General features: G+C 45.0%; 2 protein-coding genes and 1 long non-coding RNA gene across 9 annotated transcripts in view; 1 reads left to right on the top strand and 2 right to left on the bottom strand.

Moving 5' to 3' along the window:
* The window catches only part of MTHFD1L (methylenetetrahydrofolate dehydrogenase (NADP+ dependent) 1 like), a 184183-nt gene extending 180260 nt beyond the window's left edge, over positions 1 to 3923 (bottom strand). The window contains exon 1 of one of the 3 annotated variants that reach the window (XM_060616894.3): positions 3478 to 3923. In XM_060616894.3, coding sequence (XP_060472877.1) covers positions 3478 to 3704 — 227 coding nt within the window. In that variant the 5' untranslated portion in view covers positions 3705 to 3923. The remainder of the gene's footprint in view (positions 1 to 3477) is intronic. The other 2 variants (XM_078447464.2, XM_078447463.2) reach the window with 2 other exon arrangements.
* LOC144616436 (uncharacterized) overlaps positions 2156 to 23403 on the top strand; it is a 36029-nt gene continuing 14781 nt past the window's right edge. For both annotated transcript variants that reach the window (XR_013555813.2, XR_013555812.2), the window contains exon 1: positions 2156 to 2482. This is a non-coding gene — a long non-coding RNA (uncharacterized LOC144616436). The remainder of the gene's footprint in view (positions 2483 to 23403) is intronic.
* Positions 14785 to 23403, bottom strand: part of PLEKHG1 (pleckstrin homology and RhoGEF domain containing G1) — a 229913-nt gene continuing 221294 nt past the window's right edge. For all 4 annotated transcript variants that reach the window (XM_078447461.2, XM_078447462.2, XM_078447460.2 and 1 more), the window contains one exon: positions 14785 to 18279. In XM_078447461.2, the coding sequence (XP_078303587.2) occupies positions 17216 to 18279 (1064 nt within the window). In that variant the 3' untranslated portion in view covers positions 14785 to 17215. The remainder of the gene's footprint in view (positions 18280 to 23403) is intronic.

Genomic DNA, 23403 nt, shown 5'->3' with positions numbered 1-23403 from the left:
GACCAGCGCACAAAGAAGAGTTAAACATTTCCAAAACAGCCGTCAGTATTCTGAGAAGTAGCCCAGGTTGAAAGCACCACTGAGCAGTTTAATCCATCCACGCACTGGTAATTTAGCGGATACATTCACTATAATAGTGGTATTGCTACAACTGATGATGGCTCGGATTACTGGGTACTTCCTATGAATATTTCCTCCCATTTTCCCTTTTTACAGAACTCTTGAGTGAGGGCTGCTTGTGGCCAGCCAGCCACACTAGAGGGCACACTTCCCAGTTTCGCCTGCAGCTCCATGGGGTCCTGTCCCTAACAACTGGCCAACAGGCTGGGAGCACTGGCCAGAAGGAGGCGAGGAATGTGCAGCTAAGAGGTACACCAGCAGCTTGGCCCCCTTTCCCTCTTGCTGGCTGGGAGACGGGAGCAGCCACCTTCCACCCAGAGGTGGAGCAGTGAGCAGAAGCCCTTGGGTCATCATCCTACCTTCCCTGGTCGGCCTCCCTCTGCACACTGAGGCCCACAACATTTGGGGGTATCTTCAGTAAAGCAGACCAACTAGCCTGTTGCCTCTGGGTGCACAAGCCTGATCTGGGAGCTTTCATCGTATTTGCTGTGTAAGATAGAGAATGAAAGACATCCCATTGTTTGAGAAACCACTGGAAGAAAAAAACGCTGCCAGTTAAAAACTATGGTACAATCTTTTCTTAACACAGTGTTTACTTTGTAAATATTAAAAGAGCTTTTAAGACTTCTTTAGACATAGATATGTTTTATTTACCATAACCGACTCATATGAACATAAACAGTAAAACTGGCAAACAAACTGAAATATACCTAAAACTTCTTCGCATTCAGGATCTGACTCGTCTGAGTGACTTTTTTTGACTCAAGAGTCCTTGACGGCAATTTCGTTTTGCTTTTTTATTTCCTCCCCCCACACAGTATCACCCTCTGTGCCGTCAAGGGTGTCAGTGATGCAGCATTTTGTGAAAAACCGTAGCATTTTTGCCCCTGAAATTTTCACTTAATTTCTGACACCCATTCTGCAAGTTTTAATGCTATGGCTTTCTTGATTCTACCAGATGTCAATGGTCAGTTGTCAGACAACAACCAGAAATCATTTTATTTCCTAAAATGGCCCTTCCATGACTTGTGGATGGAAATATTGGGGATTATGCTTTCGAGGGAGCTTATTCGTTAACTCTTCTGGTATATGTCCCTGAAGTAAATAAAAAAAAAAAAAAAAATAACATACATAGATTCCCAGAAGTCTATTCTAGGTGACTTCTAGCTAGGCCCACCTCCCTCCTTTCCTCCCAGCCCTCAGGAAATCTCTTGGAGGAAAGTTTTGTTAGCAGATGCACCTAGGTCAACTAAGTTGCAACAATACGCATGGCCCAAATCCCCACAGGTACAGGCAAAGACAACTATGTGATGACTGTCATCTGGCCAACAGCAACTGTCAGACACAATCCACTGAAAGACCAGTTTTGGGGATATTAAAAATATGTCTCTTTGGGGCGCCTGGGTGGCTCAGTTGGTTGAGCGTCCGACTTCGGCTCAGGTCATGATCTCGCGGTCCGTGAGTTCGAGCCCCACGTCGGGCTCTGTGCTGACCGCTCAGCGCCTGAAGCCTGTTTCAGATTCTGTGTCTCCCTCTCTCTCTGACCCTCCCCCGTTCATGGTCTGTCTCTCTCTGTCTCAAAAACAAATAAACGTTAAAAAAAATTAAAAAAATCCTGACAGCCAATATCTGTGGAGGTCTTGATAGGACAATTCCTGGACTGTGCATTTTGTATGTGTTCTCTCGTGCAATCCCTTCAGTAACCCTTTGAGGTAGACTACCATTCTCCCCACTGTAGTTCCTTCCCTACCAGGATCCTGACCCAGCCCCCCTACTGACCACTCTGCTCATCTCCAAGTCAGGCAACGAAAAGAACAGTCATGAATGGAATCCATGAATGAACCCAAATCTTAAGTGATTCATTCACCCACCATATCACAAGTGTCCAACGTATAAATGGCACTCAGCAGTGACAACAAGAGACAAGGCTCCCGACCCCAGAGCTTTCATTCCAGGTAGGGAAGACAGACAATAAATGAACAAAATTTCAGGAGGCAAGTAAGAGCTACCCAGAAAATAAGAGGGTGATGGGGTGGTGGCTCCTGCCTCCCATACTGTCTTCAGACCCGAACGCACAAAGGTGAGCTCAGGGGTACACTGGTCACAATCTAATGACCCGAGGAAGCCTAAGAAACTCCTATATTCAGAAAGAAGACAAGATAAACAAAAAGCTCCTTAGCGTCATCGGCCACATCATAAAGGGCTTTGGGAACAAAGGGGGTAAAGGCAATTACTTTTAGAAGGGGGGAGAGAAGGAAAAAGGAAGAGGATGCGAATGGAGGGCCGTGCAACAGCTTGCTCAGTGACACGGCATTCTGGAACCAGAATCCTCCTCCGGGGCGGGGAGGCACGCCACCTCCAGGTTTGTCCCGAGTGCTTCACTCTACAGGTTTAGGGCTCCAGTGAACACACTTCTCCAAGAGGGGCCCATCAAGGCTCTTCCTCGGCTCTCTCCCACTCAGGGGACAAAGAGGGCTGACGACTGGGGCAGAAAAGCAGTGCGAGTTGGGGGGATGGACTTAAGCGGCGTCTCCGGTGGGGAGCAGCGAAAGGCTCCGCCCAGCGCTCCCGCGGTTCCCTTCTGGGTTGGCCGAGAACTTTCTACACACAGCTGCGCTGGGGACTCCTTGCCCGCCCGTGCAGCAATGCGGGGCACGAGCTGGCCCGACTGCTCCGCCGCATTCCGCATGGTGTCGGGTGGGCCCCGCTCCACGTTCACACGTCCAGGAAATTATTATGTAACTCAAGAGAGCACGCTTTCCCGCCCGCAGGAGGCTGCGGCGTTGCGGGACAGGGCAAACCTCACCCCCGCAGGAAGGGGCCAGCTTTCCACACGCGGGGGCGCCGCGCACAGCCGGGCGGCTGACCCGCCTAGGCCGCCTCTCGCCCGGGGCCCTACCTACTCCCGGCCCCGCCCCAGCCCCGCCCCTCCTCCCCTCCTGGCCCCGCCCCTCCCCCTCCCGGCTCCCGCCCTCCGTCGCGCCGCTCCTTCCTGCCCCGCCGCGCGGGGCGCCGCGACACCAGAGCCCGCCCCGGTGGCGCACGTGGAGCGGGGCACGCAGGCTAGCGGCGCCCGCCCCGCCAGGGATGCTCGCGCCGCCCGATGCCCTTCCCGGGCCCCCCACCTCCCGCCCGCCCGCCCGCCCGCGCTCTCCCCGCCGGCCGCCGGCGCCTCTAACGAGTCAGCACCAAGCACTCTCGGGCCCGCGCCCAGCGAAACCCCCGCGGAGGCCCCCGGGACCACGCCGAACCCGGAGCGCTCCGGCCGCCCCAACTCCTGCGTCCCCCACTCCCCCCCAACCCCACCCCAGCTGCCGCCACCCGGCCCCGGGGCGGCGGCGAGCGCCGGACGCTCACCTGACGATCGAGTCCCGCGCCGAAGGCGCCCGGCTGCCCTGGCCGCGACTGTTCCCGGCCTGGGCGTCCTGCAGCCGCCGCTGCCCGAGCAGGCCCTCCCCGCCGCCACCTCCGCCGCCACGGCCGCTGCTGCTGGCGCGACCGGGCGCTTGGAGGCGGAGCGGCGGGCCCGGGGGCCGCGGCGGGCGGCGGAGCCCGCGCAGGAAGAGCGGCAGGCGCGCGCTCATGGCGCGGGGGCGCAGCGAGACCCGCGAGGCGGCGAGAGCGACGGGAGGCAGGACTCCCTCCACGCGGAGATGCGGCTGCGGCGCGGAGACGGGCGGCGGCGTGTAGCTCCTCCCGAGGGTGGCGGGGCGGGCGCCTGGCAGGGAACCGGCCGGCGGGTAACGGGCCAGTGGTAGGAAAGACCTGCACCTTCCTTCTCAACCGGAGCGGGAGCCCCTAGGGGGCACTGCACCTAGAGGCCGTGACGTTGGGAGGGCGGGAGCCTGCGGGACGCGGGGCTGGTCCTTCCAGTGGCCCGGTCCTCTAGGGCAGGCCCTCTGGCACTCAGTCCTGCTAGAAATCTGGCTAGAGGAAGGTGTGGCATCAGGGAGGGCTGTGGCGCATTCCAGAGATAGTACCTGCTCCCTGTGCCTAGGATGCTGATAACTCTCTGCCCTCAGGTGGGAGTTTGCTTCCTGGAAGGCCACTTGGCTGAGCCTCTAGTTTAGATACCAGGACATGGTCTACTAGGCTGGCGGTGTCCTAACAGTGAAGGATGTGTGGGGCTTGGGGTTCCAAAGCTGACCTGTAGCCTTGGGCAAGTTAACCCCTGTGAACCTGAGCTGCGTCCACAGTTAAAACAAGATATTGATGCTTTGTTTATAATTTTATCAGGATTATAATTCCCAAGTAAAGTGGGAATAAAGCCAGTGCAAATTACAAACTAGCTACCACTGTACAAAGCGCTGGAGTGACATCTCACTTAATTCTAATAAATGTACAGATCTTTTTGGAGCCATGATGGGGTTACCTCCCGATAAACTGGTCCTAAATGGAAACTCGGTGAATTGAAAATTCATCGATTACACCTAACCTACTGAACGTCACACGGTAGCCTAGCCTCCCTTAACCCTGCTCAGAACACTGACTGTAACGTGTAGTTCGGCAAAATCATCTAACACAAAGCCTATTTTATAATAAAGTGTTGAATAGCGCATGTAATTTATGAAAAAAGAAGGGCTACGGATTGATTGTCAGAGTATGGGTTGTTTACACTTGTGACCACGTGTCTGACCGGAGCCTCCTGTGACTGCCCCTCCCCAGAATCAGGAGAGTATCCTGCTGTTGTAAATCAATAGCCCAGGGGAAGATCAAAATCCCAAATTTGAAGTCTGGTTTCCACTGGATGCTTATTGCTTTTGTACCATCCTCAAGTCAAAAAAATCGTAAGTCGAGCGGTGGTTAAGTCAGGGACCGTCTGTAATGCGTTGAGTATTGGCCTGATTGACAACTTGGGGGAAGCGGGTCCAGAGGGGTCATTTGGTTCACTGACAGCGCTGGAGGTTTGCCTGACCCCAATGATCATGTTCTTAATCTTATAATATCGTCTGCGTTTTTTATTGTAGGATGATTGCCTCATTTGGCACATTACGACTTTGTAGGGTACAGGAATACCTAACATTGCCACAGCCCTGTGATTTAGGTATTCCCACCATTTTACAAGGAGGAAACAAGATCACAGAAGTTGCACCTTGCACAAGCATATAAATATTGCAAGGGAAACTTGGGTGGTCCATTCACTTACTACCAGTGGTGCTCTTGGGCAGGTCATAAAACTCTTGGAGGCTTGTCTCATTATAAATTGGTGACCCCCCCCCCAAAAAAAAATAAAATAAATAAATAAAAATAAACTGGTGACCCATTCATTTAGCATTCATTGGACACTACTGAACACGGACCACTGGTCACTAAGATGAAAATTACCTTGTCCATAATGAGTGTATGGGAAATCTGCATCTTCCTCTTAATATTGCTGTGAATCTAAAACTGCTCTAAAAATAGTCTTAAAAAAAAAACCCCAAAACCAAAAACAGCCTCTGCCCTAAAGAAGTTCCAATAGTAACTCTGCCACAGTGGTGACAATTAGCTTTTCCACCTAATGAGTGCTCATAATAGTGATACTTAAAACCACAGTGGCGGTGGGGCGCCTGGGTGGCTCAGTCGGTTAAGTGACCGACTTCGGCTCAGGTCATGATCTCACGGTTCGTGAGTTCGAGCCCCGTGTCGGGCTCTGTGCGGACAGCTCAGAGCCTGGAGCCTGTTTCAGATTCTGTGTCCCCCTCTCTCTGACCCTCCCCCGTTCATGCTCTGTCTCTCTCTGTCTCAAAAATAAATAAACGTTAAAAAAAAATAAAAATAAAAAAAAAAAACCCCACAGTGGCGGGATGCCTGCGTGGCTTGGTCGGTTAAGCATCCGACTTCGGCTCAGGTCATGATCTCAAGACTAGTAAGTTCCAGCCCCACATCGGGCTCTGTGCTGACAGCTCAGAGCCAGGAGCCTGCTTCAGGTTCTGTGTCTCCCTCTCTCTCTACCCCTCCCCCAGTCGTGCTCTGTCTCTCTCTCAAAAATAAACAAACATTAAAAAAAAAAAAAAAAATCACAGTGGAGACCACATATGGTATGATCCCGATTATAGGAAATGTCCAGAATAGGCAAATCTGTAGAGACAGAAAAATATATTAGCGGTTGCTTACAGCTAGGCGTAGGGGAAATGGGGAGTTGACAGCTAATGGGTGTAGGCGATGAAAACGTTCTAAAATTAATTGTGATGGTGGCACAAATCTGTGAATGTGCTGAAAATCATTGAATTGTACCCTTGAAATGGGTGAATGGTATGGGTATGTGAGTTCCATGTCAATAAAGCTATTACCAAAATAAATAAATAAATAAATAAATAAATAAATAAATAAAAGGCTTTTGAGATAAGGTGGTGGGGTGCTGGGGTTTAACTGTTCTGGAGGAGAATCCAAAAAAGCACCAAGGGATCTGATGCTTGAGCTGAGTGGCCTTTAAGAAATACATATACTATTTATAATCTACAGAAAAGCATAAGATAAACAATAAAATCACTCTAACACTATCACCAAAACATCACTATTAATTTTGATCTCTTTATTTGAAATTATTTTATAAAATTACAGACATACGGTGAATATATATATATGTGTGTGTGTGTGTGTGTGTGTCTTCTTCACGTACTATGTATCTGATTTAATGAAATTGGAAAGGAGAGCATTTGAAATCATGGCTTTTCATGGTTTTATATTATAACATAGCCTATTTTATGGGTAAACCATAATTGATTTTCTCTCTCCCTGTTGTTGGCTGTATTGTTTCTAATTTTAGATGTGACAATACTGTTGTGAATATCCTTTCATTCATTTGTCAGTAGCTCTGTACCGAGACCCTTCTGTGTGCTGGGGGAGGAATGGGAAGAAGATTGATCAGGGGGCCACTGACCCCTCAGTCATCCTTTGCTGAAGCAGTTCTCAGAAGACTCATAACTAGTAACCATGTTCACTGAAAAACAGGGCAGAGAGCTGGAGGATAAACAGCACAACGTCCTCACATAAAGAAGCAACCCTCCCGATCATACTGAATTTCAAGGAGGTTATGGCGTTTTTATGAATTCCAGGGCTCCGCATGGCACAGTGGGTTCCAGAGACTTCCCAACGTTTAATGAGACACTCTGTACGGATGGAAAATTTGAATAGAAAAGACTAAGTTAAAGACTTCACACCTAAGCCAGCCTAATGAGAAGTCACAAAACTAACTTGTTACTGAACATCCCCAACATTGAAATGACTTAGACTATAGAGACTATGTAGACTGTACTACAAAGCCATTTTGGAGAACGCACTTAGGAGACGGTTCTCAGCCATCACCAGAAGCCTATGGCGATCCACACCTCTAAGGTGATCCCCTACATCGTTAGATGACACATTCAAGTATAATAATGTTCTGTACCTAGAGACACGTGGCTTCTTTTTCGACTGAACTAATGTCATACACTCTAATCTTAAACAAGCTTAGGTGAAAATGAGGTCCTATTTTTAATATTAAAGTAATAATATATTTTTTGGATCAGACAACTAGGAGTTATAATAAATGCTATTAAAGTAGTTAAGGGGCGCCTGGGTGGCTCAGTTGGTTGAGCGTCCGACTTCGGCTCAGGTCATGATCTCACGGTCCGTGAGTTCGAGCCCCGGGTCGGGCTCTGTGGGGACAGCTCAGAGCCTGGAGCCTGCTTCGGATTCTGTGTCTCCCTCTCTCTGCCCCTCCCCCACTCATTCTCTCTCTCTCTCTCTCTCTCTCTCTCTCTCTCTGTGAAAAATAAATAAACTTTAAAAATAAATAAAGAAAGAAATAAAGTAGTTAAATCTCCCATTCTACTTTGGCTATAAAATAGTGGCACAAGAGTGGAACGTTATGTATGTGGCATATAAGACCATTTAATAGCACGTGATTGCTTGACGATAGTTGATGCTTAACTAAGGTCTATTAGGATTGTGACCTTAATATGCAGTTTTTAAAATTACTTTAAAAGGTCTAAGACAACAGATGACTGTGCTGGTTGAGAGCCAGTTAAAATATTTGACCTGACCTCTTCAGATCCTGATGTAGATGATATGGACACCTGTCTTCTGTTCACTTTCACTCCCCCATGGGCCTCACTCTGAAGTCAACGCAGCCTGAGCCCAAGGTGCTCGCGTTCCACAGGAAATGGATTTGAATTCTTGCACGCTTGTGATGCACGTTTGCAAGACAGAAGAATAGGAAAGGGAGAAAGATTTGTGAAAATAAATTTAGGATCTGTCCTATTCCCAGGTTTGTTTCATAGGGATCATTATCTCATTTTGATAGATACGTCTGAATCCATTTACGCAAAATTCAAATATATATTAGTCTGCTTTGCAAAAGCCAACCAAATATATATTAGCCTGCTTTGCAAAAGCCCTTCTTCTAAGAAGAAAGGGCTCCATTATGCTGAAGGCTTTAAAAATCCACTCACTGATGTTTTTCCCCTAGTGCATGGAGATCATTCCGGTGCACGCTGAGATAACATTCGGACGTAAGTCGAAGACAGTTCATTTTCAGTGTGGGAAATGTGTCTCTGAAATTAAAATATTTTTAGATATTTATACGTATGTACAGTGAGAGAGCATTTGCTTTATAGCTGGCTCTACGCTAGGCAGGTAGTTAAGGGGTCAGCTGTGAACAAAAGAGACACAGCTCGGGTCCCATTGAGATTACTGTGCACGACTCTACGCTAGAACACACGCATGCGGGAAAGGAAAGCCGTATGATAGTTCGGAGTCTTCTATGAGTACCACAGAGAGGCACCTTCCTAGACGTGGAGAGTCACAGAAAGCTTCCTGCAGCAGATGGCACTTGAAGGCAATACTTAAAGATGGCTTAGGAGTCAAGCTAAGAGAAGAACGGTGTGCTGGCAATGAGCGTTCTGAGTCGAAGGAACTGCGTGAACCACAGTCTAGAGTGAGAGAGAGTGCTGACTTCACCTCCGGAATAGGAGGTGTTGGGGCTGCGGGAGAATGAACAGCCCCCCGCCCCCATCCTGCCTTTAAGAGAGCCTTTGGAGGGAACAGCGTCCTCAAGGAAGAGCTAAGTTCAGTTTAAAAAAAAAGCAATGAATTAGCTTTCTTAATTTGAAAGAGGATGGACCTTAAGCATGGAATGGAAGCAGACAAGGAAAAGATATGGGAAGAGGTGGTTTGGGAAAGAGCAAGACAGGGATGTGGGCAAGGAAAGGTGGTGCGAGGGGCACATGTCCTGGGACGTGGCCCGGATACTAGGGGAATGGAGCACGGTGGTTACAGCGGTCCAGATGCCAAAGACACTGACCCATAAATACCAGAAAGGTTAACAGTGTAGGGAGGGCGTTTGGACTTTTCAAGGGTCACAACGGATTGCACTTCCATGGAAATTCTAACTTTGGATGGACGAGAAGACTTTGGTCTCTCAGGAGGGACTACCTGAATCTTGAATGATTTGCTTGGGCCTCGAGAGAAGCTCTGGATTGGACGCAGTTTATCCAAAGCTCTGGAGGTGCGAGGAGGGGCGCACAACGACATCGACCTGCAAAATCCACATCATTACCAACGAGCTCTGCACGTGAGGCCAGGCTTGGGGATCCTTGATACATACGTCTTTACTGCAGCTGATGCTTTTCTTCGACTACGTTCCTAGATGTATAATTACTGGGTCAAAGATGACCCTTTGATATTATTGATCCCTATTCCATATTACCAAATTCATTTCTGAAAAATGTATACCAACTTACATTCTCATGTAGTTGGGAGTAACCCTTTTCCTCTATCCTTAACAATATTGGATAATTAAAAAAAATTTTTTTTTTGTATGTCACAGAATTGTATCGTCGTTTTGAGGCAACTTTCTACGTATCTATTTTATTCTGCATTTCTTCCTGCATTGTGTTAACCTTATTCCAGGCTGTCACTGCAAGGACATTTATATAGCAAACAGCCTTGGGAAGACACAGTATCTCCCTCTGGGGCAGAAAGCAGATATGTTTGTTGTCCAGAGAGCAAGGAGAATAGCTCCCTCCAGGCGCAAAGATGGGGCAGGTTTGCTAGTAGCCCTTTAAGACTGCAGATTCTTAAGTTCAGGATTCCCCAGCCTTGAAATAAACCCACGGCATGTGCAGTATGCACTTGAGCTACTCTGCATCGCCCTCATGCATCTGGAGGGGCAAGGGGAGCCAATGCAAACGTGAAGCTCATACCTGCTGTGCCAGGAGTAATAATGTCCATTTGTCTCTGATAGAGGAGTTTCATGGCTTCCGCCAGCATCCATGAAACCGATGCAGGCTAACTTCTAGCCGGGAAGCTGAGTAATATTCCAGCTTCTGCACAGTTCTGGATAGTAATTTTTTTTTTTTTTTTTGACAGTAGTTTTTGAGCTGAGTGTTGACCATGCAGGCTTTCTCCTGGGTGGTAGGGGAAGGGCAATGTAGGCAAAGGGAGCGGCTCCTATGAAGGCAGAGGCAGATTTTGGAGGGCTTGGTAGACTATTTGGTTCTGTTCGTGTTTAGAAATCTAAGGCTGGAGGACAGAGGTGAACAAGCCTGGAAGTGACGATGACAGTGGCAAGAAGTGACTGAAGACAGTGGCAAGACAGCCAGCTGGGAAGCTGTTGTAGAAAGCCAAGAACAAAGGGCACAAAAGTACCTGAGGAGTCTCAGAGGGGAAAAAGGGTACCAGATTGGAAGTGACAAGTCGGGGGGGGGGGGGGAGGAAATGTCTTGGGGGAGGGGTGGAATCTGTTTGCTCTCAGGAGGGAAGTCTATGCTAGAAATGGTGTTTTAGGAAAGAGTATAAACCGTAGTTGTCGCCTTCAGAGAGCTAATAAAATTAGACGAGAATGGGATGGAGAACATTTGCTCTCACAAACCTGAGGCTTATCGAGGCCAGGCAGATGACAAGTGCTAGTGAAGTGGACCAGGTGCAAAAGTCCCCCCCCCAAAGAGGCAAAAGGTAGAGCAGACTTTCTGTGACATGCTTTGCGGTAAGAGCCTATACATTCTATCGAAAACACCTGCATGCGAGCACCCCATGGTTACTTGAAATTTGCTGAGGAAGTCTACAATGGAGAACAGAGGAACGTTAAAGTCAGTCACCCCCTTTTAGGGTGATTTTTGCCCTTAGGTTCCCTCAGAGCCCAGAGTCCGGGCCCAAACAAGCCAGATGATGGCGGGGATGATGGTGATGATTTTAAGAAGCTGGGAAGTGGGATTTTTGTGTTGAAACTTTTTTTTTTTAAATTTTTTTTTTTTAACGTTTATTTATTTTTGAGACAGAGAGAGACAGAGAGAGACAGAGCATGAACGGGGGAGGGGCAGAGAGAGAGGGAGACACAGAATCGGAAGCAGGCTCCAGGCTCTGAGCTGTCAGCCCAGAGCCCGATGCGGGGCTCGAACTCACGGACGGTGAGATCGTGACCTGAGCTGAAGTCGGAGGCTTAACCGACTGAGCCACCCAGGCGCCCCATGTGTTGAAACTTTTTGAAGACGTCCAAGCCCGGTTCAGCATCTGGGCCACGGTCTTGTTGTGATGGTAACATGAGGACCACGAGGAGAGCCACACATACGTTGCCTTTCAAACAATAGGGCCTTTGGAGCTTGTATTTGCCCCACAGAGCAGATGATCTGCTCACTATCCAAGCTCTGTTCTTTTACGTTCAGCTGAATAAACAAGGTTTTAGAACTAACGGAGTAGACCAGCTTGCTTCCCCCATCCCCTGGTGTGAGGAGGCATCGCTGTCTAAGCCATTGTCAGGAAACTCAAGCTTTGTTGTTTTTCATAGATCAAGTGGATTTGGCTCGCAGGCGTTCACCGCCTTTGTGAAGCAGACAGGTTTGTCCTCACCTGACTTCAACCCCCCAACTACGCGCTAAGTTGCTCTGTGCTCTCCAAACATACCTGAAGCCAGTTACTGGGAAAGGCGTTTTGTCTAAATGGAATTTCGGAGAGGGGTCTGATCATCTGACTCTCACATGGCCGTGGAGCTTCTCAGCTCAGTCTCACTCGAGAGTAAATTTCCTTGGAATTCTATCAGCCAAGTGATGGAAAAAGGGCCTTGAGGCTTTTCTCTGACCTTCCCCGCCCCCGACAGAAACTACAAGTCAAGATGTTGGATTTCTGAGGGTGCCTGCTGTGAATTCTAAAAAGCAACTGAAATCATTGTTGTTCTTCCTCCTTTGTGTCTCTGATTTGCGTTTTTCTCGTGTTTTGGGCTCAATTTTTTTTTTTTAATTTTTTAACATTTATTATTGAGAGACAGAGACAGAGCATGAACAGGGGAGGGGCAGAGAGAGAGGGAGACACAGAATCCGAAGCAGGCTCTAGGCTCTGAGCTGTCGGCACAGAGCCGACGTGGGGCTTGAACTCACGAACTGCGAGATCATGACCTGAGCCAAAGTCGGACGCCCAACCGCCTGAGCCACCCAGACGCCCCTATAATGCATTTGAGATTAATGCAAGTTGTTGCCTGTATCAATACCCAATTGCTTCTTATTGCTTAATATTATTCCAGTATATGAATGTACCATATTTTGTTTACTTATTCCTTGTTTTTTAAAATTTTTAAAAAATATTTATTTATTTCTGAGAGACAGAGAGAGACAGAGCATGAGCAGGAGAGGGGCAGAGAGAGAGGGAGACACAGAATCTGAAGCAGGCTCCAGGCTCCGAGCTGGCAGCACAGAGCCCGACGCGGGACTTGACCTCACGAACCATGAGATCGTGACCTGTGTCGAAGTCAGACGCGCAAGTTTATGACCCCATCTATTCAATCATTAAATATTTATGGAACACCTGCGAATTGTCAGGCACTGTACAGAGCTGGTGAAAACATCCATCCCAAGGGGTCCAATGAGTCACATGCTAAATTTTAGCATATTCTTCCAGGGGCGCCTCAGTGGCGCCATCGGTTAAGCATCTGACTCTTGATTTTGATGCAGGTCATGTCATGGTGAGTTTGAGTCCCTCGTCGGGCTCTGCCCTGACAACGTAGAGCCTGCCTGGGATCCTCTCTCTCCCTTGCTGTCTACTCCTCCCACATGCGCACCGTCTCTCTTAAAAATAAGGAAATAAACATTTTTTTAAAAGAATATTCTTTCAAAAAGAAACTTCCAAGAAGAAACATCTCCTATAAAAGAGTTGTTTTCAAATATGCTATACACATTCCGAATGTTCATTTACGATTATATGGATTGATTGTGCAATCATATTTTGCACTCAGTAACCTTTTCAACGCAGCGTAATTCCATATTGTCTTGGTATTACATGCTCTAAATCACTTGGAAGGAAAGAAAAATATGAGAAGCTAAATGTGAGAGAATGCTTATGTTTCCATACTTTTTTTTAAACAAACAAACAAACAAACAAAAACATTGAAAAAGCATGCTTAAGAAAGCTCCATATCTTATCCATAGGACAAGGTTTAAGTTAAAGACATGTAAACTTGCAAAAGGGTCGAAGCTGTTTCTTTTATTCCAATCCCTTAGCACTGTCTAGAGAGAGGAAGTTATATAATGTAGAGGATGGGAGAGTTCTTAAAGTATTAACATTTGCTCCTCAAAACAGAGATTAAAAAAATGTTTTTTGGATTTTTTTTTTGAACAAAAGAAAATAAATGTTAATATTCATGTTTAACAGCTGTGTTTCTAGTTCATTGCAAGCCTGATATTTAAGATTTTTCTTCCTTTCCCCTAAGGATTTAATTTATGTATGTAATTTACACAGGGAATGGTCTTTCTACCATCATTTGCTTCTCGAAATTGAACTTTCATGACTGTTAGAAAACCCCATCTACTTCCAGACTCGATGCAGAGGAATAAGCTATAAACCTCATAAATCCTCTAAAAAGAGGAAAAAAAAAAAACAACCTCATAAATCCTCAGTGTGAAGTTTAGAAATTCCCCACTTTAAAACACTCTAAAGAAAATTTCAAGTTATTCTCCTCTGTATAAAGAAACTTAGGCAACATATATTTTCATTATGCCAGAGTAGGGTTTATGCTTATATTGGGAACTAGAATTGCTTTCAAAATGGTCTATGTTTACCAATTTATATTAACATGCTTCTGTTCTCTGTAAAATTTTGTCTATCAAAAAAAAAAAAGGCAAGTTATACCCCTCCCAAACCCTTAATTTGTGTCCCCAAAGTTTTACATTAATTTTTGATTCAATAATGAAATAGTTAAAAAAATATCTTGTTACTACAAAGTAAAAAAAAAAAAAAAAGATAATCTTTTGATTTCATCTAACTCACCCACCTGTCAAGAAAATACATACCATCCCAGACACTAAATTCAATATTTTAAAAGTAATCCAGGGGCGCCTGGGTGGCTCAGTCGGTTATGCGTCCGACTTCGGCTCAGGTCATGATCTCGCTGTTCCGGAGTTCGAGTCCTGTGTTGGCTCTGTGTTGACAGCTCAGAGCCTGGAGCCTGTTTCGGATTCTGTGTCTCCCTTGCAGTCTCTGTCCCTACTCCTCTTGCACTCTGTCTCTCTCTCTCAACAATAAATAAACATGAAAAAAATAATAAAAGTAACCCAAAGATACAGAAAATGTCCTGTCACTGAAACATGGCATATCGTCATTAACCGTGACCCATTTTCTGCATGGCTCATAAAGGCAAGACAAAAAAAGTATTACAACTAAACGTTGTTTGGAAAAATCTTGACCTTTCTTGAATAAACACACTATTTCACACTATAATTTACCTTGTACTTTACAAACTTTATTAAATAATGAGCATTACTAACTTTATCTTATATACAATATTTAAACTATGTTTTCCTAGATGCATTTTTTTTTTTTTTTGCACAAAGACTAGGTAAAAAGTGAACTTAAAAAAAAACAAACAAACCTGAACGTTCAGTACAGAGACCCAGTAAGAACTTGACATAACTTTAAGTACGTATAACTTTCCCCCCAATTATGTACAATCCTACCCCACGTCCAAAAGAAACTATTTTAAATGGAAGCATTTAATTGGTAACTTTGAGGAAAAATATGAACATGATTATATATACACACAGCTCTCAAAATCTGCATCCTGGCTGACAGAAGACATCTAAAAGGTAAAGGTTTATCCTAGAACCTAAAGACAATGACACAGACATTTTATACAGCACGACATCCACCTTGGTGCAGCCAGGTGACATCGAAGCCATGCAACGAGAACACTGGTGTGAAGGGTTCATAACTTCTGAGAGTAAGACGCTGCAGTAATATGGACAATATAGAATTGGGGGTCATACACACTAAACAGCAAAAATAGGAAACTACATTCTAGGACAAGAAGAATCAGATAACTTTGTTTTGCAAGCACACTAACAAGCCCTTCTGGCAAGTCTGAGAACATGCTTCCTTGCAGGGCTTGCCTTTTCTGACACTGCTTAGTCCTGAAAACTCCTATCAAGTATAAAGAAAGGCAGTGAAAGAAGGAATGTCTCTAGAACCATGCTATCCAACAGGGACTTTGTTTGACAAGCTCTAAGAAGAAAGAATATAGAGAAGGAAGAAACTTGGGTTCTTTTCGGTTATTTCAAAGGAAAAACGAAGGTCTTTCAGTACCTGCTTGTAAAATAAGGATGGTCACGTCTGATGTTTCGTGGTTAAGAAAACGAGGCACAGGACTCAAGAAGAGGAAAAGAATTATGGTGAGATGTCACCGATGGAAATCAGTATCGTTGCTTACCTTCGGATAAAAGGCCCACACCCCCTTTCCTACACATATAGTTTTCAAAATAAAAAACCAAGCAGGTGGGGAAGGGATCACAGAACGTAAAACTGCTTAAAGGGAGCCTTAAAAGGCCACAGTTTAAGAACACACTCTTCTTGCATTGACCGGAATCTTCAATAAAATACAACATTGTTATAAAGGACCCACAGATCTGCCTTCGCTTCTCTCTTGTGCTTCTTCGGTTTTGTTTTTACTCTCAAGGTCTGGTTTTTGCAGTTTCCTTCCATGAAGTGGTATGTTGGTCCGTGATATCACAGTGAGCGGCTACTCGAAGACCATAATGACAATGAAAAGAGGTTTTTAGTCACAGCTTAGCAGCCAAAGATTCTTTGCTCTCAAACAACGAAAAGAGGCCCTCGTGTTATGCTTAGTTTAAAAAACACATTTCATCGCGGTCAACGAAATCCTCAAGGCTTCATCCTCATCAAGGATGAGGTCATTTGGTTGAATACGAAACTCAGGAAAGTACAAAGGAAACACTGCTGTGCAAAGGGTGACGCTAACGTGTGTTGTTGTGTTTTAGCTCCTGGCTTGCTTTGTGTTGAGTAGAGATACGCACAAAGAAATAGCATGCAGGGTTCTATTTCCGCCCCCTCTTTAACTGTAATATGAGGAGATAACCATCTTTTCTATTTTCTTGCTTGGAGTTTTCTTTAAGCACTTGAGGAAAGCATTCCTTTTACTCCAGCCATCAAAAATAAACATAAGAGCGAGCACATTCTCCAGACCTCGTCCAGGAACAGAGGTAAGGATTTTGGCTTATACAAAATTGGTCTTGCTACCTTCTGGTGCACAATAGATACCCAATTTCTACACTAGCGTGACCCTGATAGAGAAATCACGGATACAGAGTGAAACGGGCACCGGAGATTCATCCTCCAATGAGAGATCTCCAGCTTAAGTTTTGCTAGGGTCTTGTCGCAAATGAAACCCAAATGCCCGATGTGATTCACGTAATCCTTTAAACAGCTTTCATTTCCCCTCTTTCGCAAACATGTGGAAAAGCCTCCTTGCTGCCTTTGGGTCCTAGAATAAAACTATTTGTGGGTTCTGGATAATAGGAGAGGATTATGGCATTTGTTAAAGTCTGGACACTATTGTCAGGATATGGGAGAACGTATCACGGCCATCAGGTTAAAAAAAAAAAAAAAAGCCTAAAAATTTTCAAGTAAGATCGACTTACAGGAGACACGACACAGCATCAGAGAAGACACTGGCTATACAGTACGATTCCGGCTGGCTTGTCAGCCGTTTCCAAAAGTTGTGCTGGAAAAGAAAGTATGGTTTACACTTCTGGTTATTACAAAATCGTTTTTAATCTGGTACATAGAAAACACCTCTCAGTATCTGTAATCTGTGAGCCTCACACGACATTGGTTTGCGCAGCTTCTACTGAGAAACTTAGGCAAAGCTGCTGGAACTGAGACATTGAAATTTTTCCCTCAGCGACTGGACGATGTTTTGCTGATTGGGAGACGGTCCCCTCCAAAGATAGTCATTCAGTTTGTCCGAATCGTCGTAGGACGTCAGGTATGGTGAAATCCCAAGTGGGTCGCCCATTGGCTCTTTGGGAGAGCACGGACTGTTCACAGAGTAAGACGTGTTGTTGCTACGGGTCTTCTCAGTAAAGTCAGCATCCGTCATCTGTGGGACAGCCTTCTTCCTACGACCGTGAGATGGCTCCAACTCTGACTCATCTTCTTCTGACTTTATTTCCACGTAGTCGTCTTCGTCTCCTTCAGTCTCCTTGAAATTGGAAAAATAGTTCTGTGTAGCTAGTTGAGCACTTAAGGGCAAATTTCTATTGACGACCAGAACCTTCTGTGAGTCTTGGAGCGTGAGATCGGAGCGTTTTTCAGTGCCCTGTTGACACGAGTCAGCCATACCTGGCAGCAGATCCTGGTGGCTCTCACACCTTGAACTTTTGTGCAAAGACAGCAGCTGTTTCTTTCCCACTTCTCCAGGGTAGTTGATGGAGTCCACGGACTTGTTTATCAAGATTGAGGAAGATGACTGGGACCTATTATAAGGCTGAGATTTAGCACTGATTCCTTTCCGACCCAAAGAGTTGTAAAGGTGGCCCTGGTAAGAGTTCTCTTTGTTGGGCTGACTGACTATCACACTGTGTCTCTGGAAGGAGCCCAGCAGAGGGTCGGAGGTTTGAAGAGAAGGCACAGAGCAAGCTGTGGACAACTGTCTTGGAATGTTTTTTGTGTTGATCTCTAAAGTGGGATGTTTCGACTTCAAGTCTTGCTCTGGCTGGGGACAGAAGTGCACTAACTCTCCATTACTATAGGTTGAATGCAAAAGCCAATCTTCGCTGCCATGTTGGGACCAGGGAGCTGATGGAGACGTGGGGTTGGAGGGTTCTCGAGGGCTGGCCCAGCCGTCCTTCTGGGTCTTAAAGGGGGTCTCTCTGAATACAATCTGGTCGTACAATTGGGAATACTCGGCAATCCTGGCACCTGGAAGGCAAATGTGAAACAATAAACATACATAGGGTTATGTCCACATGCAAAGATTAAAAAAAAAAATATATATATATATATATATATATTTATATACATAACTTGCTAACAAACATATTTAAAACTTTTAAATAGACAGGACTTTTAAGTGTGAGGATGAGTCATCACTGAGTACTAAGCAACGCGAGCTAATAATCCATAGTTTCATAAAAAATAAAAATGTCACCAAAAATGTCCCCTAAAGGTTCATTTAATTTGATATCATTCTGGATGAGTTTACTTCAGGTCTGCACATGTTCACTATCTATGATGGAAATTTCTGGTGTTCTTTACAAGCATGAAATGGTGTCAGTGCTAAAAAACGGGCATCATAAAAACAAGAAGGTCAGCACTTAAACCCTGGTCAATGAAAAATAACACAAGTGCCGTTAAGAGGAATATGACACAATCCACTAGTGGCTACCCCTGGCTTCTCCCTAGTCTTGATTGGTCCCAGACAACGACTCCTTCAAGAGGCTGCTCCTGGTGGCTGTTCCTCTACTTCCCGTTTCCAGGTGGCAGTCCACTGCCACTGTCTGGGAAACCAGTGTCTTCAGGAGGTCCTCCCTTCCAGTATTTCAAAACCATGTGTATTGACTGACCCACACCTCCCTTCCCATCCCCAAGAAGTTGGGCATTGAAGTCTATGCTTCCGAGATATTGGGAATGAACCATCTGTGCATAGGATCGATAGTGTAACATTCTCTAGTATTTGGCCAGAACAGGATTTGACTGTTACTTCCACAAAAGCTATTGTCACGTTAAATTAAGCTGTGAGGCCATTCTCCTCTCTGTTCCACTTCTGAGTACAGATATTTCTAAAGATGTTAACAGAATCGAGATACGGATAGAATATTCTCTTGGACCAGGAATGTTTTAAGAGACTGAGCCAAGAGAATGTCAATTTCAAGAGCTACCCACCCCTCCATCATCCCAATCCGGGTATCCACATGACCACCCTAGGATCAAAAAATTCCATGCATCCTATAAATTACCCAGAACACATCTACATAGTCTTTATGAAAGGGATCTATCCCATATAAGATGGCCAGCAAGTGACATTACATTTTCTTCTTCTTTAAGCTTTTGATATTTTTAGTAGCCTATTGTTAGCAAATTATCCCTTGAATTTAAATAAAATATTTAGTTGAGTTTCTGCCATTTCTTTTGTCTCAATCTTCTATGAGAACAGAAGACAAGTTGCAATTAGTCTGTGTGCCTTTAATTGCGAGCTTCTCAAATTGCTTCCCTAGTCCTCCAAATCAGGGTAAATCATCTGTTTAACTTTGTACAGACCCTACACTCAGATCCTTCAGGTTTTCAAGTCCAGATTCCTTGGAAGAACAGAGAATATCAGTTTAGAATTTCTAGTAACAAAAACATGAGCTATTATTCCTTAAATGGAATAATGACGATTCTCAATGCCAATTAAATTTGGCAACCCCTTAAGAGATTGTAAGTATTGATTGGGGCGCCTAGGGGGCTCAGCTGGTTGAGCGTCTGACGTCAGCTCAGGTCACGATCTCATGGTTTGTGAGTTCAAGCCCTGCGTCGGGCTCTGTGCTGACAGCTCAGAGCCTGGAGCCTGCTTCAGATTCTGTGTCTCCCTCTCTCTCTGCCCCTCCCCAACTCATGCTCGGTCTCCCTCTCTCTCTGTCTCTCAGAAATAAACATTAAAACAAAAAAGCACTTTAAGAAAATCTACATGAACCAAGGTGCTCACATTAGCCATTCTGAAATCTATAATGTTTCATTAACTATGAAACCCAAACAAAGGCAACTGAACTTTTAGACATAAGTCACTGGTTAGTGAAAGTCAAATGGTTCTGCCCAAACCATTGCCATTTATATTACGGCCCTGCACCTGATCCCGCGGCTAAGTCAGGAGGGCTCTGAACTTTTACAAGATTCCAATAAGGTGACAATTTTGGGGAAAGCAATGAGAGCTAATTAAACCATTTGGTTAAACTATTTCAGTACCAAAGTTTAACCATAAAGTTGTGTATGAACATGGTAGCCCAGATGATCTGAAACCATGTATTACCCAAAATATCCACAGTATTTCTCATGCCTCTTTCTTCCTAATCACACGCTCTTCCTCTTCCTTTGCTTTATCAAATCTGATTTACCTCTCAAGACCCTCTATAAGCCCTACCCCTTTCATGAATCATTTTCTGATCCATTTGTTTTCACTGAAGTGTTGTATTAGTGTGGACCATAATATTTAGCTATTGGTTGCACACACATGCATAGACATGCACACACACATACACTCAATCTTGTGTTGCTAATTGTTTTATGTGGTCTAGTTTATCATTCCAGCTAGTCTATGAGCTTTTAGTCTTGGAGAACAATCCTCACAGAGCACCAAGCATAATTTTGGATAGAAATCAGTCTCGGAAACTACTTAATTATTCTGATAATTTTTGGACTGCCACCTTTTATTTCAAGCATTGTGTTAAAAATGGAGGTGCTTAGGGTGCCTGGTTGGCTCAGTCGGTCAAACGTCCGACTTCAGCTCAGGTCATGATCTTGTGGTTTGTGGGTTCGAGCCCTGGGTTGGGCTCTGTGCTGACAGCTCAGAGCCTGGAACCTGCTTCTGGTTCTGTGTCTCCCTCTCTCTCCGCCCCTCCTCCACTCACATTCTGTCTCTCTCTCAAAAATAAACCTTAAAAATTTTTTTTAAAAAAATGAATGTGTTTTTTCTAAGACCATTCCCCAGAGAGTAGAAAGGCAGCCTAGAAAATCAGGGGCATAGCAGAAAAAGAGGAAGCAGGAAAGTAGTCTTTGATTAAAATGCTTCCTATAGACAACTCATAGTGCACACAGTTTACCTTTGGATAATAAAAAGTCGACCATTTATAGATTTGCAATAAAAAGTATCTCAGAAGTAGACAATATACTGTGCCTATCTAAGTTGTGGAGTTTTTGTTCTGTTTTGTCTCAGCTTGGCATTCTAAGAGAGTCTATAACTTGTTTGATGGCAATGTGAATAAGAGACTGCTTCCAAAGGAACAGGTGTCATTAAATAGATTTCTTTAGCCAGATGTATAGGAAATAGCCAGTGCAAGACGACACTTCTAGTCTAAAAACCTTAGTATCGGTCAGCTGGTTCAGAGGTCCCCATCATCCTTAGTTCTGGCATTAACAGACTTTATAGAACATGTCTATTATCATTATGTGACGACCCAGGGCTGTCCCTGGTTTACTTCTCTTTTGTTCATTTCAATGGTGGTGTTCTTAGGATTCCAGATAAAAGCTTGAAGTGATCCTTACTGAGAAAAGTATGAAATATACTGCTTTCAAGACAGACGATTAATGTCAATGTTTCTGATACTGCTTGAGATGTGGACCAAAGCATAAAATGTTATTTTGCCTTCTCTACTTTATGCAAAAAAAAGGAAAATTCCTCAAACCTATATGGAGTCTTCTCCCACGTAAAACATCACACAAAAAGGGAACCCAAAGGTTTCGTGGCCTCAAAGACTATCAGGAGGGAGGTCTGACTGACCGAGAATGCCGGCATGCTATCATAGGCTCTAAACAGCGGGGTAAACTAGACCTGGTTGGGTGATTTAAAGGCAGAAATCTGACCCGGGGCCTGTAGACCCCCCGCCAGAGAGTTCAATAAAGGTGCTCGAGAGTTTCAGCAGGTGAATAGGGCGTTCCTCCTTCCGTACAACACCGAGAGCAAGCTCCTGGCAAAGTGGCAAGGCCCATACGAAGAAGTCTGGAGAATCGGTCCGTTCGATTATGACGTCCTGTGCCCAGATAAACAAGAGAGAGAAAAGGAGTCATCATGTCAACTGATTGAAAGCCTAGTGGGCACAGGAAGTGGTCTCGATCCACCCGGATGGAAGATTCCTCAGGTCTGAGAGATGGCAGGCCCTAGGGACGTGCTCCTGCCAGACAGCAGGGGAGACCCCGCTCTCAGAAGATGACTTTGGAGCGATCTCCTCCTCTTGGTTGGGGAGAACGTCGGTAGTAGCCCACCATGTCAAGAAAGGACCCAGATGCAAAGCTGAGAAAAGATCCTATGGGATCCCAAGAAGACATCAGTAGGTAAAAGCAAAAAGAGAACAAACCAAAAATAAAAAAGAAGCAAAAGAAAACCCCAAAAGGAAAATCTGTCCATACTTAAAAGGTGGGTAAAAAAGAAGATTATTTAAAGTAGTTGTAAGCCCTAATGAAACAGCACTGAAGGACACGCTTCTATCAATTTTTGAGTTTTGCATGTTAATAGATGGTCCGTGTTCAAAACAACCTGGCTCAGGCGATTACCACTTTTTAAAGGACAGTCTGCTGGTATAATCTACCATCATCAGAAACCTTGGAACTGGATTTCTCTTAGCCCAGGTTTGGTCAGTGATTGCACTGCTGTTTACAATGGCATCTCTGTCCCCAAAGAGTCCTTCTGCGGCTGGAACCCACTTTTTTCCACGTGTAACAACAAACCAGCTTAGCAACGCTAGCATTGGAAAAGGGATCCAAATTAATTCAAGCATATTCTTGCAAGGAGGAAAAACATATGCCCATCTGGTCTCTCACACTCATACAAAATTTACTTTTCACCTTCATTTTATTTAAAAAGAAGAAGAAGGACTCAAGAGAGTCTGCAAAGTCCTTCAGGTAGCAATTCCAGGGCTTAACTGCCCTATTTGTTAGGAAACTTCACTGTGTGATTAGTTCTAGAAAAAGAGGCAAGCTGTAGACAATTCTTAAATACTCCCAAACTTGAAAAAAAATCCCTATACGTCCTTGTCATGTAGCTTGTGGCTTCATTTTGGATTTGGAGATCCCCTTCTCATTCTCTGGTTTCCACGAAGAGAAGGAAATCAACCTCCAAGAAAGGGGGTGAGTGGCACCAATCTGGCCAGATGAGCCGTGTCACTATCCTGCTAACTACCTGAATGTGCCTCGATACTGAGCCATCTGGGTTTTACTTTTAATTGGAGAGAGGTCTCCTCTCATTTGATACTGAGGTGGTCCTTTGTCAGAAAAATCTAGGGCAGGGATTCTTAAAATAGGATCAAAAGACCACACTGTTTTAAACTGCAGACTCCTGGGCCTAACCCCAGAAAT

The sequence above is a fragment of the Panthera onca genome, chromosome B2 (genome assembly GCF_046562875.1).
Source record: "Panthera onca isolate mPanOnc1 chromosome B2, mPanOnc1 haplotype 2, whole genome shotgun sequence".
Classification (NCBI taxonomy): domain Eukaryota; kingdom Metazoa; phylum Chordata; class Mammalia; order Carnivora; family Felidae; genus Panthera; species Panthera onca.
The sequence above is the reverse complement of the archived record's forward strand: the minus strand, read 5'-3'. Positions and strand labels throughout refer to the sequence as shown.